The sequence below is a fragment of the Hyla sarda genome, chromosome 1 (assembly GCF_029499605.1).
Source record: "Hyla sarda isolate aHylSar1 chromosome 1, aHylSar1.hap1, whole genome shotgun sequence".
NCBI classification, from domain to species: Eukaryota; Metazoa; Chordata; class Amphibia; order Anura; family Hylidae; genus Hyla; species Hyla sarda.
This window is the reverse complement of record NC_079189.1, coordinates 604,887,277-604,909,841: the sequence shown is the minus strand read 5'-3', so window position 1 is coordinate 604,909,841 and position 22,565 is coordinate 604,887,277. Positions and strand designations below refer to the sequence as shown.

Here is a 22,565-nt window from a genome sequence, read left to right as displayed (position 1 = left end):
GTCACATGATAAGGTGCTGCTGCACTGTGGCCTCCAATAAGTGATTTTCCCCCCTTTACTACACACAAGTGTTCTTACTACTATTGCGCGTTACCCAACTTGGTCACATGATAGCCATCACAGGTCCTTCAGTCACAATAATATCTTCTATCCTGCTGAGCTCCGCCCCCACAGGTATTGGTCACATGATTGTGACATCATCACAGGTCCTACACCTGTAGAAGCTACAGAGCAGGTCCTTGTCTGGTAAGGACTCGGAGATTACATGAGGAGGAGGTTTGTTACAGTGTGTTATCAGTGTGTGATCCCAGTAGTAAGGAGATTACATGAGGAGGAGGTTTGTTACAGTGTGTTATCAGTGTGTGATCCCAGTAGTAAGGAGATTACACGAGGAGGAGGTTTGTTACAGTGTGTTATCAGTGTGTGATCCCAGTAGTAAGGAGATTACACGAGGAGGAGGTTTGTTACAGTGTGTTATCAGTGTGTGATCCCAGTAGTAAGGAGATTACATGAGGAGGAGGTTTGTTACAGTGTGTTATCAGTGTGTGACCCCAGTAGTAAGGAGATTACATGAGGAGGAGGTTTGTTACAGTGTGTTATCAGTGTGTGATCCCAGTAGTAAGGAGATTACATGAGGAGGAGGTTTGTTACAGTGTGTTATCAGTGTGTGATCCCAGTAGTAAGGAGATTACATGAAGAGGAGGTTTGTTACAGTGTGTTATCAGTGTATGATCCCAGTAGTAAGGAGATTACATGAGGAGGAGGTTTGTTACAGTGTGTTATCAGTGTGTGACCCCAGTAGTAAGGAGATTACATGAGGAGGAGGTTTGTTACAGTGTGTTATCAGTGTGTGATCCCAGTAGTAAGGAGATTACATGAGGAGGTTTGTTACAGTGTGTTATCTGTGTGTGATCCCAGTAGTAAGGAGATTACATGAGGAGGAGGTTTGTTACAGTGTGTTATCAGTGTGTGATCCCAGTAGTAAGGAGATTACATGAGGAGGTTTGTTACAGTGTGTTATCTGTGTGTGATCCCAGTAGTAAGGAGATTACATGAGGAGGAGGTTTGTTACAGTGTGTTATCAGTGTGTCACCCCAGTAGTAAGGAGATTACATGAGGAGGAGGTTTGTTACAGTGTGTTATCAGTGTGTGACCCCAGTAGTAAGGAGATTACATGAGGAGGAGGTTTGTTACAGTGTGTTATCAATGTGTGATCCCAGTAGTAAGGAGATTACATGAGGAGGAGGTTTGTTACAGTCTGTTATCAGTGTGTGATCCCAGTAGTAAGGAGATTACATGAGGAGGAGGTTTGTTACAGTGTGTTATCAGTGTGTGATCCCAGTAGTAAGGAGATTACATGGGGAGGAGGTTTGTTACAGTGTGTTATCAGTGTGTGACCCCAGTAGTAATGAGATTACATGAGGAGGAGGTTTGTTACAGTGTGTTATCAGTGTGTGATCCCAGTAGTAAGGAGATTACATGAGGAGGAGATTTGTTACAGTGTGTTATCAGTGTGTGACCCCAGTAGTAAGGAGATTACATGAGGAGGAGGTTTGTTACAGTGTGTTATCAGTGTGTGACCCCAGTAGTAATGAGATTACATGAGGAGGAGGTTTGTTACAGTGTGTTATCAGTGTGTGATCCCAGTAGTAAGGAGATTACATGAGGAGGAGATTTGTTACAGTGTGTTATCAGTGTGTGACCCCAGTAGTAAGGAGATTACATGAGGAGGAGGTTTGTTACAGTGTGTTATCAGTGTGTGATCCCAGTAGTAAGGAGATTACATGAGGAGGAGGTTTGTTACAGTGTGTTATCAGTGTGTGACCCCAGTAGTAAGGAGAATACATGAGGAGGAGGTTTGGTACAGTGTGTTATCAGTGTGTGATCCCAGTAGTAAGGAGATTACATGAGGAGGAGGTTTGTTACAGTGTGTTATCAGTGTGTGACCCCAGTAGTAAGGAGATTACATGAGGAGGAGGTTTGTTACAGTGTGTTATCAGTGTGTGACCCCAGTAGTAAGGAGATTACATGAGGAGGAGGTTTGTTACAGTGTTATCAGTGTGTGATCCCAGTAGTAAGGAGATTACATGAGGAGGAGGTTTGTTACAGTGTGTTATCAGTGTGTGATCCCAGTAGTAAGGAGATTACATGAGGAGGAGGTTTGTTACAGTGTTATCAGTGTGTGATCCCAGTAGTAAGGAGATTACATGAGGAGGAGGTTTGTTACAGTGTGTTATCAGTGTGTGATCCCAGTAGTAAGGAGATTACATGAGGAGGAGGTTTGTTACAGTGTGTTATCAGTGTGTTACCCCAGTAGTAAGGAGATTACATGAGGAGGAGGTTTGTTACAGTGTGTTATCAGTGTGTGATCCCAGTAGTAAGGAGATTACATGAGGAGGAGGTTTGTTACAGTGTGTTATCAGTGTGTGATCCCAGTAGTAAGGAGATTACATGAGGAGGAGGTTTGTTACAGTGTGTTATCAGTGTGTGACCCCAGTAGTAATGAGATTACATGAGGAGGAGGTTTGTTACAGTGTGTTATCAGTGTGTGATCCCAGTAGTAAGGAGATTACATGAGGAGGAGATTTGTTACAGTGTGTTATCAGTGTGTGACCCCAGTAGTAAGGAGATTACATGAGGAGGAGGTTTGTTACAGTGTGTTATCAGTGTGTGATCCCAGTAGTAAGGAGATTACATGAGGAGGAGGTTTGTTACAGTGTGTTATCAGTGTGTGATCCCAGTAGTAAGGAGATTACATGAGGAGGAGGTTTGTTACAGTGTGTTATCAGTGTGTTATCCCAGTAGTAAGGAGATTACATGAGGAGGAGGTTTGTTACAGTGTGTTATCAGTGTGTGACCCCAGTAGTAAGGAGATTACATGAGGAGGAGGTTTGTTACAGTGTGTTATCAGTGTGTGACCCCAGTAGTAAGGAGAATACATGAGGAGGAGGTTTGGTACAGTGTGTTATCAGTGTGTGATCCCAGTAGTAAGGAGATTACATGAGGAGGAGGTTTGTTACAGTGTGTTATCAGTGTGTGACCCCAGTAGTAAGGAGATTACATGAGGAGGAGGTTTGTTACAGTGTGTTATCAGTGTGTGACCCCAGTAGTAAGGAGATTACATGAGGAGGAGGTTTGTTACAGTGTTATCAGTGTGTGATCCCAGTAGTAAGGAGATTACATGAGGAGGAGGTTTGTTACAGTGTGTTATCAGTGTGTGATCCCAGTAGTAAGGAGATTACATGAGGAGGAGGTTTGTTACAGTGTTATCAGTGTGTGATCCCAGTAGTAAGGAGATTACATGAGGAGGAGGTTTGTTACAGTGTGTTATCAGTGTGTGATCCCAGTAGTAAGGAGATTACATGAGGAGGAGGTTTGTTACAGTGTGTTATCAGTGTGTGATCCCAGTAGTAAGGAGATTACATGAGGAGGAGGTTTGTTACAGTGTGTTATCAGTGTGTGATCCCAGTAGTAAGGAGATTACATGAGGAGGAGGTTTGTTACAGTGTGTTATCAGTGTGTGATCCCAGTAGTAAGGAGATTACATGAGGAGGAGGTTTGTTACAGTGTGTGACCCTCCTCTATGCCTTCTAGTACCCTTTATGAGGGCCATTTGGAAGCTCAGATCTTGGATCTAGAGGAGCAACATGTAACACTAAGATCCATTGTCAACTTGGAGAGGAGTCTCCTGCTCACTGATGGAGCACTCTCTGGGGTAGATGTGGGGGAGGATAGTGATATGGAGATGTAGGAGAGAAAGGCAGGCAGATTTGTGAGTTAGAAGGCAGGGTGGGGGATAAGGGTCAGGGAGGCTAGTCCTGATCTGGCACACCCCGATAAGTTTGCCCGTTTGGCAGATGAGGGGGTTGCCATTTCAGAGCTAGCAGTACTGCAGCAGGACTCTGCCTCTGACCACCAGGGAGGTGTCTGCTCCAGTAAGGAGGGAGGAGTGCAGGGCAGGCCATACAGGTACTGGTAGTGGGGGACTCTATTATTAGGAGGACAGACAGGGCGATCTGTCACAAAGACTGGGGTGCATTCACACCACATTATTGCAATACATTTCCTGTGTCAGGAAAACTGTATCAAAACGTGTGTACAAATTTTAACCCATATACGGTTTGAAAAATGATGTCCGGGTGCATCCATTTTTTTAAGAAAAAAACATATACATTTTTAACTTTTCACTCCATTTCACTCACTTGTTTGATTGAAATTCCAAGAAAAAAAACTGCAAAGTCAAAAACCATATGGTGAAAACCGGATGGAACCGTGCGCACATACGGTTCTGTATGGTTCCCATTGACTCCCATGTTAAAAAAACAGAAAACGTATACGGTTTGATACAGTTTTTCACTCGGACCAAAAAACGTGGTTGACAACCGTTTTGGGTACTGGGAGAAAAAACTGGACAAAATCATATGAGATGCAAAATGGACTAAACCGGATGATGCGTTTGACATACAGTTTACAATGTTAAAGGGGTACTCCGGTACTTACACATCTTATCCCCTATCCAAAGGATAGGGGCTAAGATGCCTGATCGCGGGAGTCCCGCCGCTGGGGACCCCCGGGATCTTGCACGCTGCACCCCGTTTGTAATCAGTCCCCGGAGTTTGTTCGCTCTGGATCTGATTACCGGCGACCACACATCCGGCGGCGTGTGACATCACGCTCCGCCCCTCAATGCAAGCCTATGGGAGGGGGCGTGACAGCTTAGGGACTGGCTCCAGAAAGTTAAACAGATTTGTAAATTACTTCTATTAAAAAATCTTAATCCTTTCAGTACTTATGAGCTGCTGAAGTTGAGTTGTTCTTTTCTAAGTGCTCTCTGATGACACATGTCTCGTGAACTGTCCAGAGTAGAAGCAAATCCCCATAGCAAACCTCTTCTACTCTGTGCAGCTCCCGAGACAAGAGATGTCAGCAGAGAGCACTGTTGCCAGACAGAAAAGAACAACTCAACTTCAACAGATGATATTTATTGGAAGGATTAAGATTTTTTAATAGAAGTAATTTACAAATCGGGGTCCGGACGGCTTCACCTACTTGTATTATAAAACTTTTTCGGTTCTTCTTCTTTCCCATCTGGTCTCTCTGTTTAACTCTTTCCTGGGGGGGAGGGGGTTCCGCAGTCCTTTTTACATTCCCTGCTTACCCTTATCCCTAAACCGGGCAAGAATCCACATGATTGCTCTAGCTTCAGGCCCATTGCCCTCCTTAACAGCGAACTAAAGCTGTTTTCCAAGATTTTGGCTACCCGTCTCGGTTGTGTCGCTACCCTTAAAAAATTTGGGATAAGTGGCCCCTTTCATACGGCGCTGCGGGGCCTCTACTCCTCCCCTACTGTCTCCCTTAAGCTCCCTCATTCTGCCTCTCCCTCTTTCCCCTTGTTTAATGGTACCAGACAGGGGTGTCCGCTGTCTCCCCTGATCTTTGCTTTATGTATTGAACCTCTTGCCGCTATGATCCGGGGGAACGTGGACATCTCTGGGATTACCCTACATGATAGGGAATTTAAGATTTGCCTTTTCGCTGATGATGTTCTTCTTACTCTTACTAAACCCCTGACTTCTCTCCCTACGCTTTATAGGGTCCTTCATGACTATGGCGCTGTCTCTGGCTATACAATTAATCTCTCCAAGACTGAAGTCCTCCCTTTAAATCTCCCCCATTCGCTGGCTGCCCAGCTGCGTGCTTCCTGCTCTTTCTGTTGGTCTCCCTCTGCTCTTTCCTATCTGGGGGTACACCTCACCCCGAGCTACTCTTCTCTTTACTCCACTAATTACACTCCTCTCTTTCAGCTTCTTCGGGCGCTTATGGATAAATGGCGATCCCAATATATTTCTTTTTTTCGGGAGAATCGCGGTAAAGATGACCATCCTCCCGAAGTTGCTTTACTTTTTTGAAACGCTACCTGTCCGTGTCCCACCTCCAGTCCGCTATTTTTCGCTTTATTTGGGATGGTAAGAGGCATCGCCTGCCAATGTCGGTAATGATGGCGGGTAGGTCTATGGGGGGTCTGTCTGTGCCGGATGTAACGAAATACTACTGGGCGGCACACTTGCGCCACCTGGCGGCTTGGGCTACTTATTGAGCTTACAGTCGCTGGATGGAAATTGAGAAGTTGTGGTTGGCTCCATATCACCCGACTACGTTTCTCTGGTGCCCCTCCTCCCCTAGTATCCCCTCGGGCCCCCTTATGGGACCTATGTCCTTTTCTAGGTACGTCTGGGGGTACTGCTCCAGGAAGTTTCAGCTTTTCTCCCGTGTCTCTCCCCTTCAATCCTTTCTCTACAACCCTGCCTTCTCCCCGGGTCTCACGTCAGGAGTAGTTGGGGAGTGGGGGGGTCGGGATCTCTTTTGTTGGGCGGACATGGTGGATCCCCTCTCCCGTGACTTGCTCTCCTTTGATAATTTAATCTCCCGCTATGGCCTTCCGTCCTCCGAGCGCCTCCACTATCTTCAGCTCCGGCATTTCATGTTGTCGGCGTTGGGTACCTCTGTGGTCTCCCTGCCCATGGCCTTTGAGAGGCTGTGTCGTTCGGGGTCTCAGACAACAGGTCTCCTGTCTGATATCTACTCCATTCCCAATGCGCCTTTGGCGGGGAATGGGCCGTCTCATTGCTACATGAGTCGCTGGGAGGAAGCTTTGAATTCCACAATTACCCTGCCCCAGTGGAGGATCGTTTGGGAGAGGGCTTCTAAAGCCTCTATCTGTACAGTTTATAAAGAGACGCAATATAAGATGTTGATGGGTTGGTATCACACCTAGAGATGAGCGAACATACAGTAAATTCGATTCGTCACGAACTTCTCGGCTCGGCAGTTGATGTCTTATCCTGCATGAATTAGTTCAGCTTTCAGGTGCTCCGGTGGGCTGGAAAAGGTGGATACAGTCCTAGAAGACTCTTTCCTATGACTGTATCCACCTTTTCCAGTCCACCGGAGCACCTGAAAGCTGAACTAATTTACGCAGGAAAAGTCATCAACTGCCGAGCTGAGAAGTTCGTGACGAATCGAATTTACTGTAAGTTCGCTCATCTCTAATCACACCCCTCCCTGCTAAACCGTTTGAATCCTGACATTCCACCGCAATGCTGGCGCTGTGGGGTGGGGCTTGGTACGGTTTACCACATATTTTGGTCCTGTCCTCTGATAGTCCCCTTTTGGAACTTGGTACGGGGGATGGTGCTGGATGTGTTGGGTGTTCTGGTCCCCCTAGACCCACTGGTATACTTACTGTTCCTATCCTCTAGGGATCTGCCCAAGCACCTGTTTAAATTGTTTATGCATATTGTTTTAGCAGCTAAAACCCTTATTGCTAAATTTTGGAAGCAGACTTTCCCCCCCCTTGGAATTGGATTTGGTGGCGAGGATTCGGGAGATTCGCTCCCTCGAATCGCTCACAGCCTCTCTTAACCCCTTAAGGACACAGCCCATTTTCACCTCTAGGACGCAGCCCTTTTTTGCACATCTGACCACTGTCACTTTAAACATTAATAACTCTGGGATGCTTTTAGTTATCATTCTGATTCCGAGATTGTTTTTTCGGGACATATTCTACTTTAACATAGTGGTAAATTTTTGTGGTAACTTGCATCCTTTCTTGGTGAAAAATCCCAAAATTTGATGAAAAAATTGAAAATTTTGCATTTTTCTAACTTTGAAGCTCTCTGCTTGTAAGGAAAATGGACATTCCAAATATTTTTTTTTTTGGATTCACATATGCAATATGTCTACTTTATATTTTCATCATAAAATTTATGAGTTTTTACTTTTGGAAGACACCAGAGGGCTTCAAAGTTCAGCAGCAATTTTACAATTTTTCACAACATTTTCAAACTCGCTATTTTTCATGGACCAGTTCAGGTTTGAAGTGGATTTGAAGGGCCTTCATATTAGAAATACCCCATAAATGACCCCATTACAAAAACTGCACCTCCCAAAGTATTCAAAATGACATTCAGTAAGTGTTTCACAGGAAAAGCAGCAAAGTGAAGGAGAAAATTCAAAATCTTAATTTTTTACACTTGCATGTTCTTGTAGACCCAATTTTTGAATTTTTACAAGGGGTAAAAGGATAAAATTTATACTTGAATTTGAAACCCAATTTCTCTCGAGTAAGCACATACCTCATATGTCTATGTTAATTGTTCGGCGGGCGCAGTAGAGGGCTCAGAAGCGAAGGAGCGACAAGGGGATTTTGGAGAGTACGTTTTTCTGAAATGTTTTTTTGGGGGCATGTTGCATTTAGGAAGCCCCTATGGTGCCAAAACAGCAAAAAAAAAAACATGGCATACCATTTTGGAAACTAGACCCCTTGAGGAACGTAACAAGGAATTAAGTGAGCCTTAATACCCCACAGGTGTTTCATGACTTTTGCATATGTAAAAAAAAAAAAAAAAATTTCACTAAAATGTGTTTCCCCCCAAATTTTACATTTTTGCAAGGGTTAATAGCAGAAAATACCCCCCAAAATTTGTAACCCCATCTCTTCTGAGTATGCCCATAAGTTGACCTGAAGTGCATTACGGGCGAACTACAATGCTCAGAAGAGAAGGAGTCATATTTGGCTTTTTGAGAGCAAATTTTGCTCGGGGGGCATGTCGCATTTAGGAAGCCCCTATGGTGCCAGAACAGCAAAAAAAAAACACATGGCATACCATTTTGGAAACTAGACTCCTTGAGGAATGTAACAAGGGATAAAGTGAACCTTAATACCCCACAGGTGTTTCGCGACTTTTGCATATGTAAAAAAATGTTTTATTTTTTTTACCAAAAATGCTTGGTTTAGCAAAAATTTTACATTTTAAAAAAAGGTAATAGCAGAAAATACCCCCCAAAATTTGAAGCCCAATTTCTCCCGATTCAGAAAACACCCAATATGGGGATGAAAAGTGCTCTGCTGGCGCACTACAGGTCTCAGAAGAGAAGGAGTCACATTTGGCTTTTTGGAAGCAAATTTTGCTCTGGGGGCATGCCGCATTTAGGAAGCACCTATGGTGCCAGGACAGAAAAAAAAAACCACATGGCATACCATTTTGGAAACTAGACCCCTTGGGGAACGTAACAAGGGGTAAAGTGAACCTTAATACCCCACAGGTGTTTCACGACTTTTGCATATGTAAAAAAAAAAAATTTTTTTTTTACACTAAAATGCTTGTTTTCCCCCAAATTTTACATTTTTACAAGGGATAATAGCAGAAAATACCCCCCAAAATTTGTAACCCCATCTCTTCTGAGTATGGAAATACCCAGTAAGTGGACGTGAAGTGCACTGGGGGCGAACTACAATGCTCAGAAGAGAAGGAGCAGCATTGAGCTTTTGGAGAGAGAATTTGGCCATGTGCATTTCCAAAGCCCCCCCGTGGTGCCAGAACAGTGGACCCCCCCACATGTGACCCCATTTTTTAAAACTACACCCCTCACAGAAGGTAATAAGGGGTGCAGGGAGAATTTACACCCCACTGGCATTTGACGGATCTTTGGAACAGTGGGCTGTGCAAATTAAAAATTTTATTTTTCATTTTCACAGACCCGTTTCAAAGATCTGTCAGACACCTGTGTGGTGTAAATGCTCACTTGTACCACTTGTTACATTCCGTGAGGGGTGTAGTTTCCAAAATGGGGTCACATGTGGGTATTTATTGTTTTGCACTTATGTCAGAACCGCTGTAAAATCAGCCACCCTGTGCAAATCACCAATTCAGACCTCAAATTTACATGGTGCACTCTCCCTTCTGAGCCTTGTTGTGCGTCCCCAGAACACTTTGCGCCCACATATGGGGTATCTCCGTCCTCAGGAGAAATTGTGTTACAAATTTTGGAGGCTTTTTTTCTTTTACCGCTTGTGAAATTTTAAAGTATGGGGCAACACCAGTATGTTAGTGTACAAAAATGTTTTTTTTTTACACTAACATGCTGGTGTAGACCCCAACTTTACCTTTTCATAAGGGGTAAAATTTGTTAGGCAATTTCTCCCGAGTACGGCGATACCCCATATGTGGCCCTAAACTGTTGCCTTGAAATACGACAGGGCTCCAAAGTGAGAGCGCCATGCGCATTTGAGGCCTAAATTAGGGATTTGCATAGGGGTGGACATAGGGGTATTCTACACCAGTGATTCTCAAACAGGGTGCCTCCAGCTGTTGCTAAACTCCCAGCATGCTTGGACAGTCAATGGCTGTCCGGAAATGCTGGGAGTTTTTGTTTTGCAACAGCTGGAGGCTCCGTTTTGGAAACACTGCTGTAGGATACGTTTTTCATTTTTATTGGGGGGGAAGGGGTGGTGGTGGGGGGGGGGGCAGTGTACGTGTGTATATGTAGTGTTTTACTCTTTATTTTATGTTAGTGTAGTGTAGTGTTTTTAGGTTACATTCACACTGACGGCGGATTACACTGAGTCTCCCGCTAGGAGTTTGAGCTGCGGCTGCTGCAGCTCAAACTTGAAGCAGGGAACTCACTGTAATCTGCCGCCAGTGTGAATGTAACCTGTACATTCACATGGGAGGGGGGGGGGGGGGCAAAACTACAACTCCCAGCATGCACTGACAGAACGTGCATGCTGGGAGTTGTAGTTTTGCAACAGCTGGAGGCACACTGGTTGGAAAATACTGAGTTAGGTAATAGAACCTATTACCTAACTCGGTATTTCCCAACCAGTGTGCCTCCAGCTGTTGCAGAACTACAACTCTCAGCATGTACTGATTGCCAAAGGGAATGCTGGGAGATGTAGTTATGCAACAGCTGGAGGCACGCAAGTACAACTCCCAGCATGCTGGGAGTTGTAGTTTTGCAAGATTTAGAGGGGTTCAGGCTGGAGATCACTGACAGTGGTCTCTAGACTGTGGCCCTCCAGATGTTGCAAAACTACAAATCTCAGCATGCTAAGACAGCAAACTGCTGTCTGGGCATGCTGGGAGTTGTAGTTTTGTAATATCTGGAGGGCTACAGTTTAGAGACCACTGTCAGTGATCTCCAGCCTGAACCCCTCTAAATCTTGCAAAACTACAACTCCCAGCATGCCAACACAGCAAACAGCTGTCAAGGCATGGTGGGAGTTGTAGTTTTGCAACATCTGGAGGGCGACAGTTTAGAGACCACTCTCTAAACTGTCGCCCTGCAGATGTTGCTAGGCAACAGACTCCCGGACACGTGGCGTCATACTCACCTCCACCGCTGCCGTGATCACAGCCGCCGCCGTCATCTGGAGCTCCGCCGCCGGGTAAGTGACCGCCGCTGCCGCCGCTACTACACGGTTCCCCCCGCTGTGCCCGGACACCGATGGAACCGAACTTTAACCCCCCCGCCCCCAGTCTGCTATTGGTCGGTCGCTCGGCCGATCAATAGCAGGGATAGGAGGGGTGGCAACCCTGCCACCTCACTCCTATCTCTTCAAGGGGGATCGAGGGTGTCTTGGACACCCTCGATCCCCCTTATTTTATCGCGGAGCCGCCGTTGATGGGCAGGGGGAGAGCGCTCCCCCTGCAAACACCATAGATGCCGTGATCCGAACTGATCACGGCATCTATGGGGTTAATGCTGCCGGGACCGGCGCGATCGCGGCCCCGGCAGCTGCGGTGGGACTCCGGCTGTGAATGACAGCTGAGTCCCACCCGCGATCTCCTGCGCTGCCCGCGGCAGAGCAGGAGATCGCTTGGACGTATGCATACGTCCATTTGCGCGAATGTGTAATTCGCCTGGACGTATGCATACGTCCAATAGCGGGAAGGGGTTAACAATGCATTGCCATTCTTTCAGTCGGTGTGGGATCCGTGGGACAACTTTGTAGTCAGGCAACTCCCTCCCTTTTCCCCCTATGTTTCTTCCCTTCTTGTGTTTTCCTTTATGTCGTGCTGTCGTTGTCTTTGTCTGTCTTGTGTTGTTGGGGCTGGTCCCCCTCCCCCCCTCCTATTTGGACCCTCAGGGTCTTTACAGTAACTCTTCTGATGCTTTCATGCGTTTTTTTTTTTTGCTTGGAAATGTTATTTGATGTTAAAGGGTACCTCTCATCAAATAAACTTTTGATATATTTTAGATTAATGAATGTTGAATAACTTTCCAATAGCATGTTAATGAAGAATATGCTTCTTTCTATTGTATTTTTCCCGATCAGTCCTGTCCGCAAGCATTTCTGACTCATGCTGGAGTCCTAAACACTCAGAGCTGCCAGCCTGCTTTGTTCACAGCCAAACAGGCTGTGAACAAAGCAGGCTGGCAGCTCTGAGTGTTCTCCTTTGTGAACAAAGCAGACTGGCAGCTCGTAGTGTTTAGGACTCCAGCATGAGTCTGAAATGCTTGCTGCCAGGACTGGTAGGGAGACCCCTAGTGGTCATTTCTTCAAAGTGGAAAATTAAATAGAAAGAAGCATATTTTTTAATAACATGCAATTGTAAAGTTATTCTGCATACATTAATCTATAATATATCAAAAGTTTTTTTTTGATGAGAGGAACCCTTTAACAATGTGATCCATTCTCACGACTGCTTATCTTGACGCTCTTTTGATGTGCCATACCATCTTTATGTTGTACATTTTGAAAACTTAAATAAAAATTTACAGTTAAAATAAAAGTCATTTACAAATCTGTTTTGACTTTCTGGAGCCAGTTGATATATATATATAGGGGTTAACGGGACATTTACCTGTAGCAACCAGTGTCAAGCAGCTGCTGCCAAGGCGAATAAAATCATGGGGCATAGATGGACGTGACAAGGAAATAATTATACTACTGTATAAATCATTAGTAATAAGGGGAATAGGAGGACTACAGGACCCAGAAAGATTATCAGTATTAGGGTCTTTTGGTTAAGGAAAAAGATGGCTGAGGGACGTCCTAATAACTATGTATAAACAAATCATTTCTGGAGAGTAATAATAATTACAGGTTAGGGTTAAGAGATCTATAGGGACAGAACATTGATCAGGGTTTTATTCTGATGCCATTTTGGAGTTGGGAAGGAATTTTTCCTCTGATATGGGGCAATTGGCATTAGCCTTATGGGTGTTTTTTATTTATTTTTTGCCTTCTTCTGGATCAACTCAGTAGGGAATCATTAGGGATATAGGGTAAACCTATTTTTTTTATATAGGGTAAACCTCTTTTTTTTTTTTTTTTTTTTAAATCAACTGGTGCCAGAAAGTTAAACAGATTTGTAAATTACTTCTATTAAAAAATCTTAATCCTTCCTGTACTTATTAGCTGCTGAATACTACAGTGGAAATTATTTTCTGTTTGAAACACAGAGCTCTCTGCTGACATCATGAGCACAGTGCTCTCTGCTGACATCTCTGTCCATTTTAGGAACTGTCCAGGGTAAAAGGAAATCCCCATAGCAAACATATGCTGTTCTGGACAGAGATGTCAGCAGAGAGCACTGTGCTCGTGATGTCAGCAGACAGCTCTGTGTTTCAAAAGGAAAATAATTTCAAAAGTTTTTTTTTCCACTGGAGTACCCCTTTTAATGGTATGGCTGATCAATACATGTTATTAAGGTTGTTAATGATTGATTGATCAATAAATATCTATGTCTAGCTTCTTGGAGACCTGTCGCTATGTTGCTCAGATAATCCTCCTGCCATTTCTAATTAATTATCCTTCTGACTTCTACTACTGTCTGATGACTTTTAACATATTTCATCCACAGCTTATGAATCTTAATGCTACAGACATGAAGGAAGATGAAGAGACAGATATGAGCAGTGATAAGCAGTATAAGGAGGATGTTCCTCCAGGAAAAGATGTGATCTATATTAATGTTCCAAACATAATGAAAGAAGAGACAGATGTGAGTGGTGATGAGCAGTATAAGGAGGACATTCCTACAGGGAAAGATCTGATCTATATTAATGCTCCAAACATAAAGGAAGAGACAGATGTGAATGGTGATGAGCAGTATAAGGACGACATTCCTACAGGTAATGATCTGAACTATATTAATACTACAGACATAAAGGAAGAAGAAAAGACAGATGTGAGTGGTGATGAGCAGTATAAGGAGGACATTCCTACAGGTAATGATCCGAACTATATTAATACTACAGACATAAAGGAAGAAGAAGAGACAGATGTGAGTGGTGATGAGCAGTATAAGGAGGACATTCCTACAGGGAACAATCCGAACTATATTAATACTACAGACATTAAGAAAAAAGAAGAGACAGATGTGAGCAATGTTGAGCAGTATAAGGAGGAGATTCCTATAGGTAACAACCCAGGTGAGTAGTAACCACTAAATGCAGAGAACAGTCACACATTCTTCTCAGTCACTGGTTAAAACTATTGTGTATAGAATTTTTTTTGTGTACCTGTCCTTATCAAAAACAGGGCTCTGTGCAGTGAGGACAAGCAGGGCTCTGTGTGCTGCAGCTCTGTGACGTGCTCCTGGCTCACACATCAGGATGATTGACAAGCCAGGAAGGAGCCTGCACAGAGCCCTGCTTGTCCCGCCCACACTTCCTGTATTTGGTCTCTTCACAGAGACACACAGGCAATAGCTTCAGGGAGAGCATTTTTTCACCCAAAAATATACACATTTTTTAACCAATGTATAAAACAAATATATATAGAATAGTATGATCTGCATTACATAAAAGGTTTTTGTTAACGACAAGCACACTGTAAGCTCTGCGTCCTGTCTGCAGAAGTCCCCGTAGATTGGAAATTAGCAAATGTTGTCCCTATTCACAAGAAAGATAGTAGGGAGGAATCGGGCAACTATAGGCCAGTGAGTCTGACATCATTAGTGGGGAAATTAATGGAAACCCTACTAAAGGATAGGATTGTGAAACCTCTAAAATCCCAAAGATTACAAGATAAAAACATGGATTCACTTCAGGGAGATCATGTCAAATTAATCCACTAGTATTTTTGGATTGGGTGACTAAAATAATAGATGGCGGAGGGACAGGAGACATCGCATATCTAGATTTTAGGAAGGCTAGTGACACTGTCCACATAGAAGACTTCTCAATAAACTGCAGTCATTGGCCCACATTTATCATTGTCTTTAGACTGTTTTTTGTGTCTAAAAAAAGGGCAAAAAAGGCGCAAGCAGGGTTTTTGTGCCTTTTTTTTTGCCCCTTTTTGTTTACACATTTCTGCTGATTTTGAGTTGCAATCCACTGATTTTGGCAATAGACATGATATGGAAAACTACACCAGCCCAGACATGGTGTAGCTTTTTGGTGTACGTGTAGACAGAAATTTCAGAAAATGTGACCTGCACAAAATTTATTAAAGCCCTTTTACCTTTTAATAAATTTGGTGTCCCTACACATTATCAGCACACAAAAAAAAAAGGTGTAAAAAAATGCTTCACTTGCACTGCAATGTTAAATGTGGGCCTTTGAGCTTGGACTCAATTGACAACAGAGGGTTGTAGTCAATGGAGAATATTCAGAGCAAGGTGTTGTCACCAGTGGGGACCTCAGGGATCTGTACTGGAACCAATAGTGTTTAATATCTTCATTAGTGATATTACAGAAGGTCTCGATGGTTCGGTATTGGTCTTTTTGCTGATGACACAAAGATATGTAACAGGGGTGATGTTCCTGGAGGGATCCGCCAAATGGAAAAGGATTTAGGAAAACTAGAAGAATGGTCAGAACTCTGGCAACTGAAATTTAATGTGGATAAGAGCAAGATAATGCACCTGGGGGGTAATAAGCCAAGGGCAGAATATAGAATATGTGATACAGGGAAGTGCTCATGTATAGAGCGGGGTATTAGTAGTAGAGGGGGAAGTGCTCATGTATTGGGAGGGGTATTAGTAGTAGAGAGGGAAGTGCTCATGTATAGGGGGGGTATAAGTAGTAGAGAGGGAATTGCTCGTGGATGTATAGGAAGAGGTATAAGCAGTAGAGAGAGAAGTGCTCATGCCGCTGTACAGAACATTGGTGTGACCTCACTTGGAGTATTGTGCGCAGTATTGGAGGCCATATCTCCAGAAGGATATAGATACTCTAGAGAGAGTTCAAAGAAGATACTAAACTAGTCCATGGATTGCAGGATAAAACTTACCAGGAAAGGTTAAAAAGAAGGATGAGACAGAGGAGATATAATAGAGACACTTATATACATAAAGAGAATTTGTATAGGAGATTTATATAGGAGAAAAACTACCACACGAGGACATGGTGTTATATAGAGGACATGGTGTTATATATAGAGGACATAGTGTTATTTATAGAGGGCATAGTGTTATACAGAGGGCATAGTGTTATACAGAGGGCATAGTGTTGTATAGAGGGGGAAGGTTTCTGCAGTAATATGAAGAAGTATTACTTTACTGAGAGAGTAGTGGATACATGAAATAGCCTTCCTGCAGAAGCGGTAGCTACAAATACAGTGAAGGAGGTTAGGTATGTATGGGATAGACATAAGGCTATCCTTCATATACGATAGATATAGGTTTAAGGCTATACTTCATATAAGATTGGGATAGGCATAAGGCAATCCTTCATATAAGATAGGGATAGGTATAAGGATATCCTTCATATAAGATAGGGATAGGCATAAGGCTATCCTTCATATAAGATAGGGATAGGCATAAGGCTATCCTTCATATAAGATAGGGATAGGCATAAGGCTATCCTTCATATAAGATAGGGATAGGCATAAGGCTATCCTTCATATAAGATAGGGATAGGCATAAGGCTATCCTTCATATAAGATAGGGATAGGTATAAGGTTATCCTTCATATAAGATAGGGATAGGTATAAGACTATCCTTCATATAAGATAGGGATATGCATAAGGCTATCCTTCATATATCATAGGGACATGCCTAAGACTATCCTCCATATAAGATAGTGATAGGCATAAGGCTATTCTTCATATAAGATAGGCATAGGTATAAGACTATCCTTCATATAAGAGATAGGTATAAGGCTATCCTTCATATAAGATAGAGATAGGTATAAGACTATCCTTCATATAAGATAGGCATAGGTATAAGACTATCCTTCATATAAGAGATAGGTATAAGGCTATCCTTCATATAAGATAGAGATAGGGCCAGGGACTATTGATATAGTTGAATGATCCCCCTGCTGCTCCAGTGCCCCCTTTCCAGGGCTATATGGGGGGGGGGGGGGGGGGTTACAATTTGTTTTACAGGGCTTTTTGGGTGGCAAAAGCCCATTTTAGATTCATTCAAGAAAACAAGTTGAATGTAGTGCGTCTGTGTCATGCTTAGCTTTTTTTTCTGTGGTCAGGGATTTTTAAACTGCAGCTTTATTTTTGTTAATTTTTTTTTGAATTGCCGCAAATTGTGCAACCTCACACCAGCCCGGACCACACTTACAAACTTGTCTCATCTCAGCTACTTTGCAATTCATGAACGTGCACGTCTGTGATAAATGTTGGGGAAGAGCACATGAGTTATGCCCAGGAAAACGTAGCAAAAAGAACTTTTATTTACACAGACAATGATGACCCCCTCTTGGCAGTAGTGGTTACATGCGGGTATATACCCACAGACCTCTGCAGCCAATCACTGGCCTCACTGGTCTAGTGCCCAAATATAGTGGTAGCATACACTTGTCCCTGACCATATGATTAAGCTTTTATGTTGCGCTTCTTTTTCAATGGCACAGTTTACATATTTTAGAGAGTGGTAAGCATTGTGACCTAGTACGGCACTGGTGGGGTGGTCTGTGGGCCGGGGCTGCTCTTTAGCCTCAGTCTGGCCCTGCCCTAAGCACACAGTCGAGACAACACAGGAGCGGGTTAGGGACAACTTTCCAAATGTCCTTCAGTGGCCTAGCCAGGGCCCGAACCAAAGGCAACATCTTTTGAGGAGACCTGAAAATGGCTTCCACCGACGGTCCCCATCCAACTTGACAGGGCTTGAGTGGATCTACAGAAAAGAATGGCAGAAAATCCCCAAATCCAAGATTATACAGGGAAGAAGAGATGTTTTACCCGGAACTCATACCTTGCTCTACATAAAGCAAAATCACACAAGGGAGAAGCCATTTTCATGTTCAGAATGTGGAAAATATTTTACTCAAAAATCAGATCTTGTTAAGCATTAAAAAACTCACACAGGAGAGAAGCCATTTTTTATGTTAAAGGGGTACCCCGCCCCGAGACATCTTATCCCCTATCCAAAGGATAGGGGATAAGATGTCAGAGCGCTGTTGGGAAGCCCCGGGATCCCCGCTGCAGCACTGCACTATCATTACAGCACAGAGCGAGATCGCTCTGCACGTAATGACTGGCAATACAGGGGCCGGAGCATCGTTACGTCACGGCTCCGCCCCTCTTGATCTTATGATCCGCCCCTTTCAATACAAGTCTATGGGAGGGGGCGTGGCGGTCGTCACGCCCCCTCCCATAGACTTGCCATGACGTCACGCTGCTCCGTCCCCCTTATCGCCTGTCATTACGCACAGAGCGAACTCGCTCTGTGCTGTAATGATAGCGGGGTGCCGCAGCGGGGATCCCAGGGCTCCCCAGCAGCGGGACCGCAGCGATATGACATCTTATCCCCTATCCTTTTGGATAGGGGATAAGATGTCTAGGGACGGAGTACCCCTTTAAGAATGTGGGAAATGTTTTACTCATAAGACCACAGAGTCTGTAATCCCTGCCAAAGGGGCTTCACCGAATCCTGAGTAAAGGGTCTAAATACTTATGTCACTGCAAGATTATATATTTTTTTTTATTTAAAAAAAAAAATTAACCCCCTTAACGCCTTGGCCTATTTCAACCTTAATGACCGGGACCCATTTTTTAAATCTGACTTCTCTCTCTTTATGTGGCAATAACTTTTCTAAAGAGGTTCTGCATAAAAATCATATTGTCCCTGCACCTTAGGAACCACCAACCGGAGATATACTTCACCTCTCTGCCTCCAATTTGACTTATTTCTGTGAAACATGTAAAGGGTTAATAAACATCCAAAATGTCATTCTGAATACTAAGAGGGGTGCAGTTTTAAAAAAAAAATCCTCTTCAGAACTGAACTAGTCCCTTAAAAAAAACAAAAAAAATCTGATTTTGACATTTTCTGTTATGTGTCACGACTTTTACTCTTCCAAGAAGAGACTTTTTGGATTTTCAAAATTGTTAATTTTACATGAAACTTTGGGAGTTTTACACCAAAAAATGCTGAATATAGCATTCAGCATTTTTTGGTGTAAAACTCCCAAAGTTTCATGTAAAATTAACAATTTTGAAAATCCAAAAAGTCTCTTCTTGGAAGAGTAAAAGTCGTGACACATAACAGAAAATTTCAAAAGAAATTTTTTTTTTTTTTTTTTAAGGGACTAGTTCAGTTCTGAAGAGGATTTTTTAAAAACTGCACCCTTTTAGCATTCAGATTGACATTTTGGATGTTTATTAACCCTTACATGTTTCACAGAAATAAGTCAAATTGGAGGCAGAGAGGTGTAGTATATCTCCGGTTGGTGGTTCCTAAGGTGCAGGGACAATATGATTTTTATGCAGAACCTCTTCATTTTAAATGGGCACTGTCAGAAGCAAACACTTTTCTCACGTGTACATTTTGGCAACACATTAAACTTTCCAATATACTTTATAAAAAAAAAAATGTATACCTTTTTTTTTTTTTTTTTTTTTTTATATATATAGAAATCATGGCTTACAAAAAATACCACTAGGGGTCCCCATATCATCCATAACATTATCCTGTCCAGCCACAGCATCATCTTTGTCTCAGCTGAAGCACAGGCAAGGACAAAGTCCAGGATGTGAGGGCGGGACTAGCACTCCTCTGTGCTCACTCCTGTCCTGTCAGTCTGCAGCATGAAAAGAGAGAGAAGGGGGTTACAGTGCAGCCTGCAGTGATCGGATGAAGATGCACAGCACAGCAGACTCAGGGAGGTGGTGAATGCATGGTGAGTGAGGGCGGGCTCTGTGCTTGCACCCCTTCCTGAGCAGTGGATGTCAGAATGAGTGAGCAGCAGAACAGAGGGATTTGTGAGCCAAATACAGAAGCTAGACCTAAAAAAAGACATGTACAGCATCTGTATGACTTAGTGAGGAACATATAGAAGCATTATTTATCTATAAATAATATAGTCAGAAGAAATAAAAGTGATTTCTTGTATTTGTGCTCTATGGAGTTAGGGTCTATAAAGTTGTGTTTGTCTCTAATATCTCGGGGGGGGGGGGGGGGATAATACTAGAAGACTCCTCTATTTTATTGGTTCTTTGTGTTGGTATGTGACTTCTGGAGAGCTGAATGAGAAGTGGATAGTATGATGGTCCATTAAACTGGGAATGGTGTGTTCAGTGCCCTATGAAGAGACCATTCCACAGGGAGGGGGAGGCTGAGCTGCTATGGTCTTATCTATAATCTGGTGTACAGGGTTTTGTACATCAGTTAAGGAGGGTCTGGGACGTGAGCGAGTAGGTGTGTAAGGGTGTGGTACTTGAGCAGCTCCGCCTCCTTGACACTTGACTAAGAAAAATAAAAAGTTTATTAATTACCATCAGCTCCTGGAAAGGTACAATTTGTATTTATACCCAAACATCTATCCAACTGTGTCTGCAGATCTGAGCAGCAAATACACCTGACAGATTCACTGTAGAAAGGTCCTAATTATGAAACCTGAATAAAATAGACTAACTATATTTATATGCAAAATTCTTAAGGTTATATTTTTCAAAAATAATAAAATGTGTTTTATCCTTGGCAGATAACAGTACGAGGAGATCAGAGGAGAATCTTATATCTTCAGATTATAAAGCAGATGATGATATCACACAAGATACATATGAAGAACATTCCATTATCCCAGATACACCCTCAGCCCTTCACAGCCAAGATCTGTCATCTGATTCATCACCACAGACTGGTAAACAAAATAAAAGCCACAGAAGGGGTTTTGGACACCAAAAAGATTATACATCAAAGAAGAAGCCATTTTCATGTTCAGAATGTGGAAAATGTTTTACCCGGAAATCATACTTTGTTCTACATCAAAAAAATCATACAGGGGAGAAGCTATTTTCATGTTCAGAATGTGGAAAATGTTTTACTCAAAAATCAGATCTCGTTAAGCATGAAAAAACTCACACAGGAGAAAAGCCATTTTTATGTCAAGAATGTGGGAAATGTTTTACTCATAAATCACATCTTGTTGAACATCAAAAAACTCACACAGGAGAAAAGCCATTTTCATGCTCAGAATGTGGGAAATGTTTTGCTCAAATATCAACTCTTATAAAACATCAAAAAACTCACACAGGAGAGAAGCCATTTTTATGTCTGGAATGTGGGAAATGTTTTACTACTAAAGCAAGTCTTATTGGACATCAAAGAACTCACACTTGGGTAAAGCCATGTCCTTGTTCAAATTGGGGGAAATGTACTCATACATCACTTCTTATTAAACATCAAATTACTCACACAGAAGAGAAGCAATTTCCATGCCCAGAATGTGGAAAATGTTTTACTAAAAATTCACATCTAGTTAAACATCAGAGAATTCACACAGGAGAGAAACCATTTTCATGTCCAGAATGTGGGAAGTGTTTTACTCAAACATCAGATCTTGTCCAACATCAGAGAATTCACACAGGGGAGAAGCCATTTTTATGCCCAGAATGTGGAAAATGTTTTACTAAAAAATCAACTCTTGTTGAACATCAGAAAACCCACACTGGGGAGAAGCCATTTCCATGTCTAGAATGTGGGAAATGTTTTACAAAAAAATCTACTCTTGTTGATCATCAAAAAACTCACACAGGAGAGAAGCCATTTCCATGCTCTGAATGTGGGAAATGTTTTACTCAAAGATCAAATCTTGTTAAGCATCAAAGAATTCACACAGGGGAGAAGCCATTTTAATATGCAATATGTAAGGAAAGGGAGAGGGGATAAGATGTCTGATCGTGGGTGCTGGGTGCTGCTATAGTCTTGGAAACGCTGAAATTTCGGGGACTGGAGACGTCACACCACTCCTCTCCATTTATGTCTTATCTCCTATCCCTTTATCAAGGATGTATAAAGAAGGCTGAGAGCATTGTTTACACAGTACTGTGCCCCTTCATCGGTGGTTCAGGAGATGGATCAGCTTCTTGCAACGCAAGACAATCTAGCCTTTTTTTTTTTTTTGCCACATAACATTCTAGAAAAAAAAATTGAATAAAACGAAAATCAGATCTACACCTTACAAAAAGTATTTTTAGTTTTTTTTTTTTTTTTTTTTTTTTTTTTTTTAGCGGGCGGTTTATTTTATAGAAAAATTAAAAGGTGTCATTAAAAAGTACCATAGGTCCCGCAAAAAGAGTAAGCCTCATTTGGATCTGTAAACAGAAAAGATTTTGGCTCTCTGAGGAGAAAAAAACAAAACCTCAAAAATGAAAAATGGGCCCGAATCTGAATTTGGGGAATTCGCTTTCTTTCTCAACTTCTTTTAGACATCATATAGTAAAAGAAAGGAATTCGACCATATAAGTCACATCATAAACAATAATAATAATAAAGATTAGCCCGTAATGGTCAAAACTAGAGCTGAGCGAACTTACAGTAAATTCGATTCGTCACGAACTTCTCGGCTCAGCAGTTGATAACTTTTCCTGCATA

General features: G+C 42.6%; 2 protein-coding genes across 4 annotated transcripts in view; one reads left to right on the top strand and one right to left on the bottom strand.

Moving 5' to 3' along the window:
• The window catches only part of LOC130296555 (oocyte zinc finger protein XlCOF6-like), a 121,419-nt gene that overhangs the window by 34,740 nt on the left and 64,114 nt on the right, over nucleotides 1-22,565 (bottom strand). The gene's annotated exons all lie outside the window — the stretch shown is intronic.
• On the top strand, nucleotides 110-22,166 carry LOC130296913 (gastrula zinc finger protein XlCGF26.1-like). 3 transcript variants are annotated; one of them, XM_056548989.1, is made up of 4 exons: nucleotides 110-246; nucleotides 13,650-13,920; nucleotides 14,047-14,220; nucleotides 20,674-22,166. In XM_056548989.1, the coding sequence occupies exons 2-4, from the start codon at nucleotides 13,653-13,655 to the stop codon at nucleotides 21,825-21,827; spliced, it is 1,596 nt and encodes a 531-aa protein (XP_056404964.1). In that variant the 5' UTR covers nucleotides 110-246; nucleotides 13,650-13,652; the 3' UTR covers nucleotides 21,828-22,166. The 3 variants fall into 3 exon arrangements, with proteins under 3 accessions (XP_056404964.1, XP_056404949.1, XP_056404959.1); XM_056548974.1 differs by having other exon boundaries at nucleotides 112-246; nucleotides 13,650-14,220; nucleotides 20,674-22,163; XM_056548984.1 differs by lacking the exon at nucleotides 110-246 and having other exon boundaries at nucleotides 13,650-14,220; nucleotides 20,674-22,164.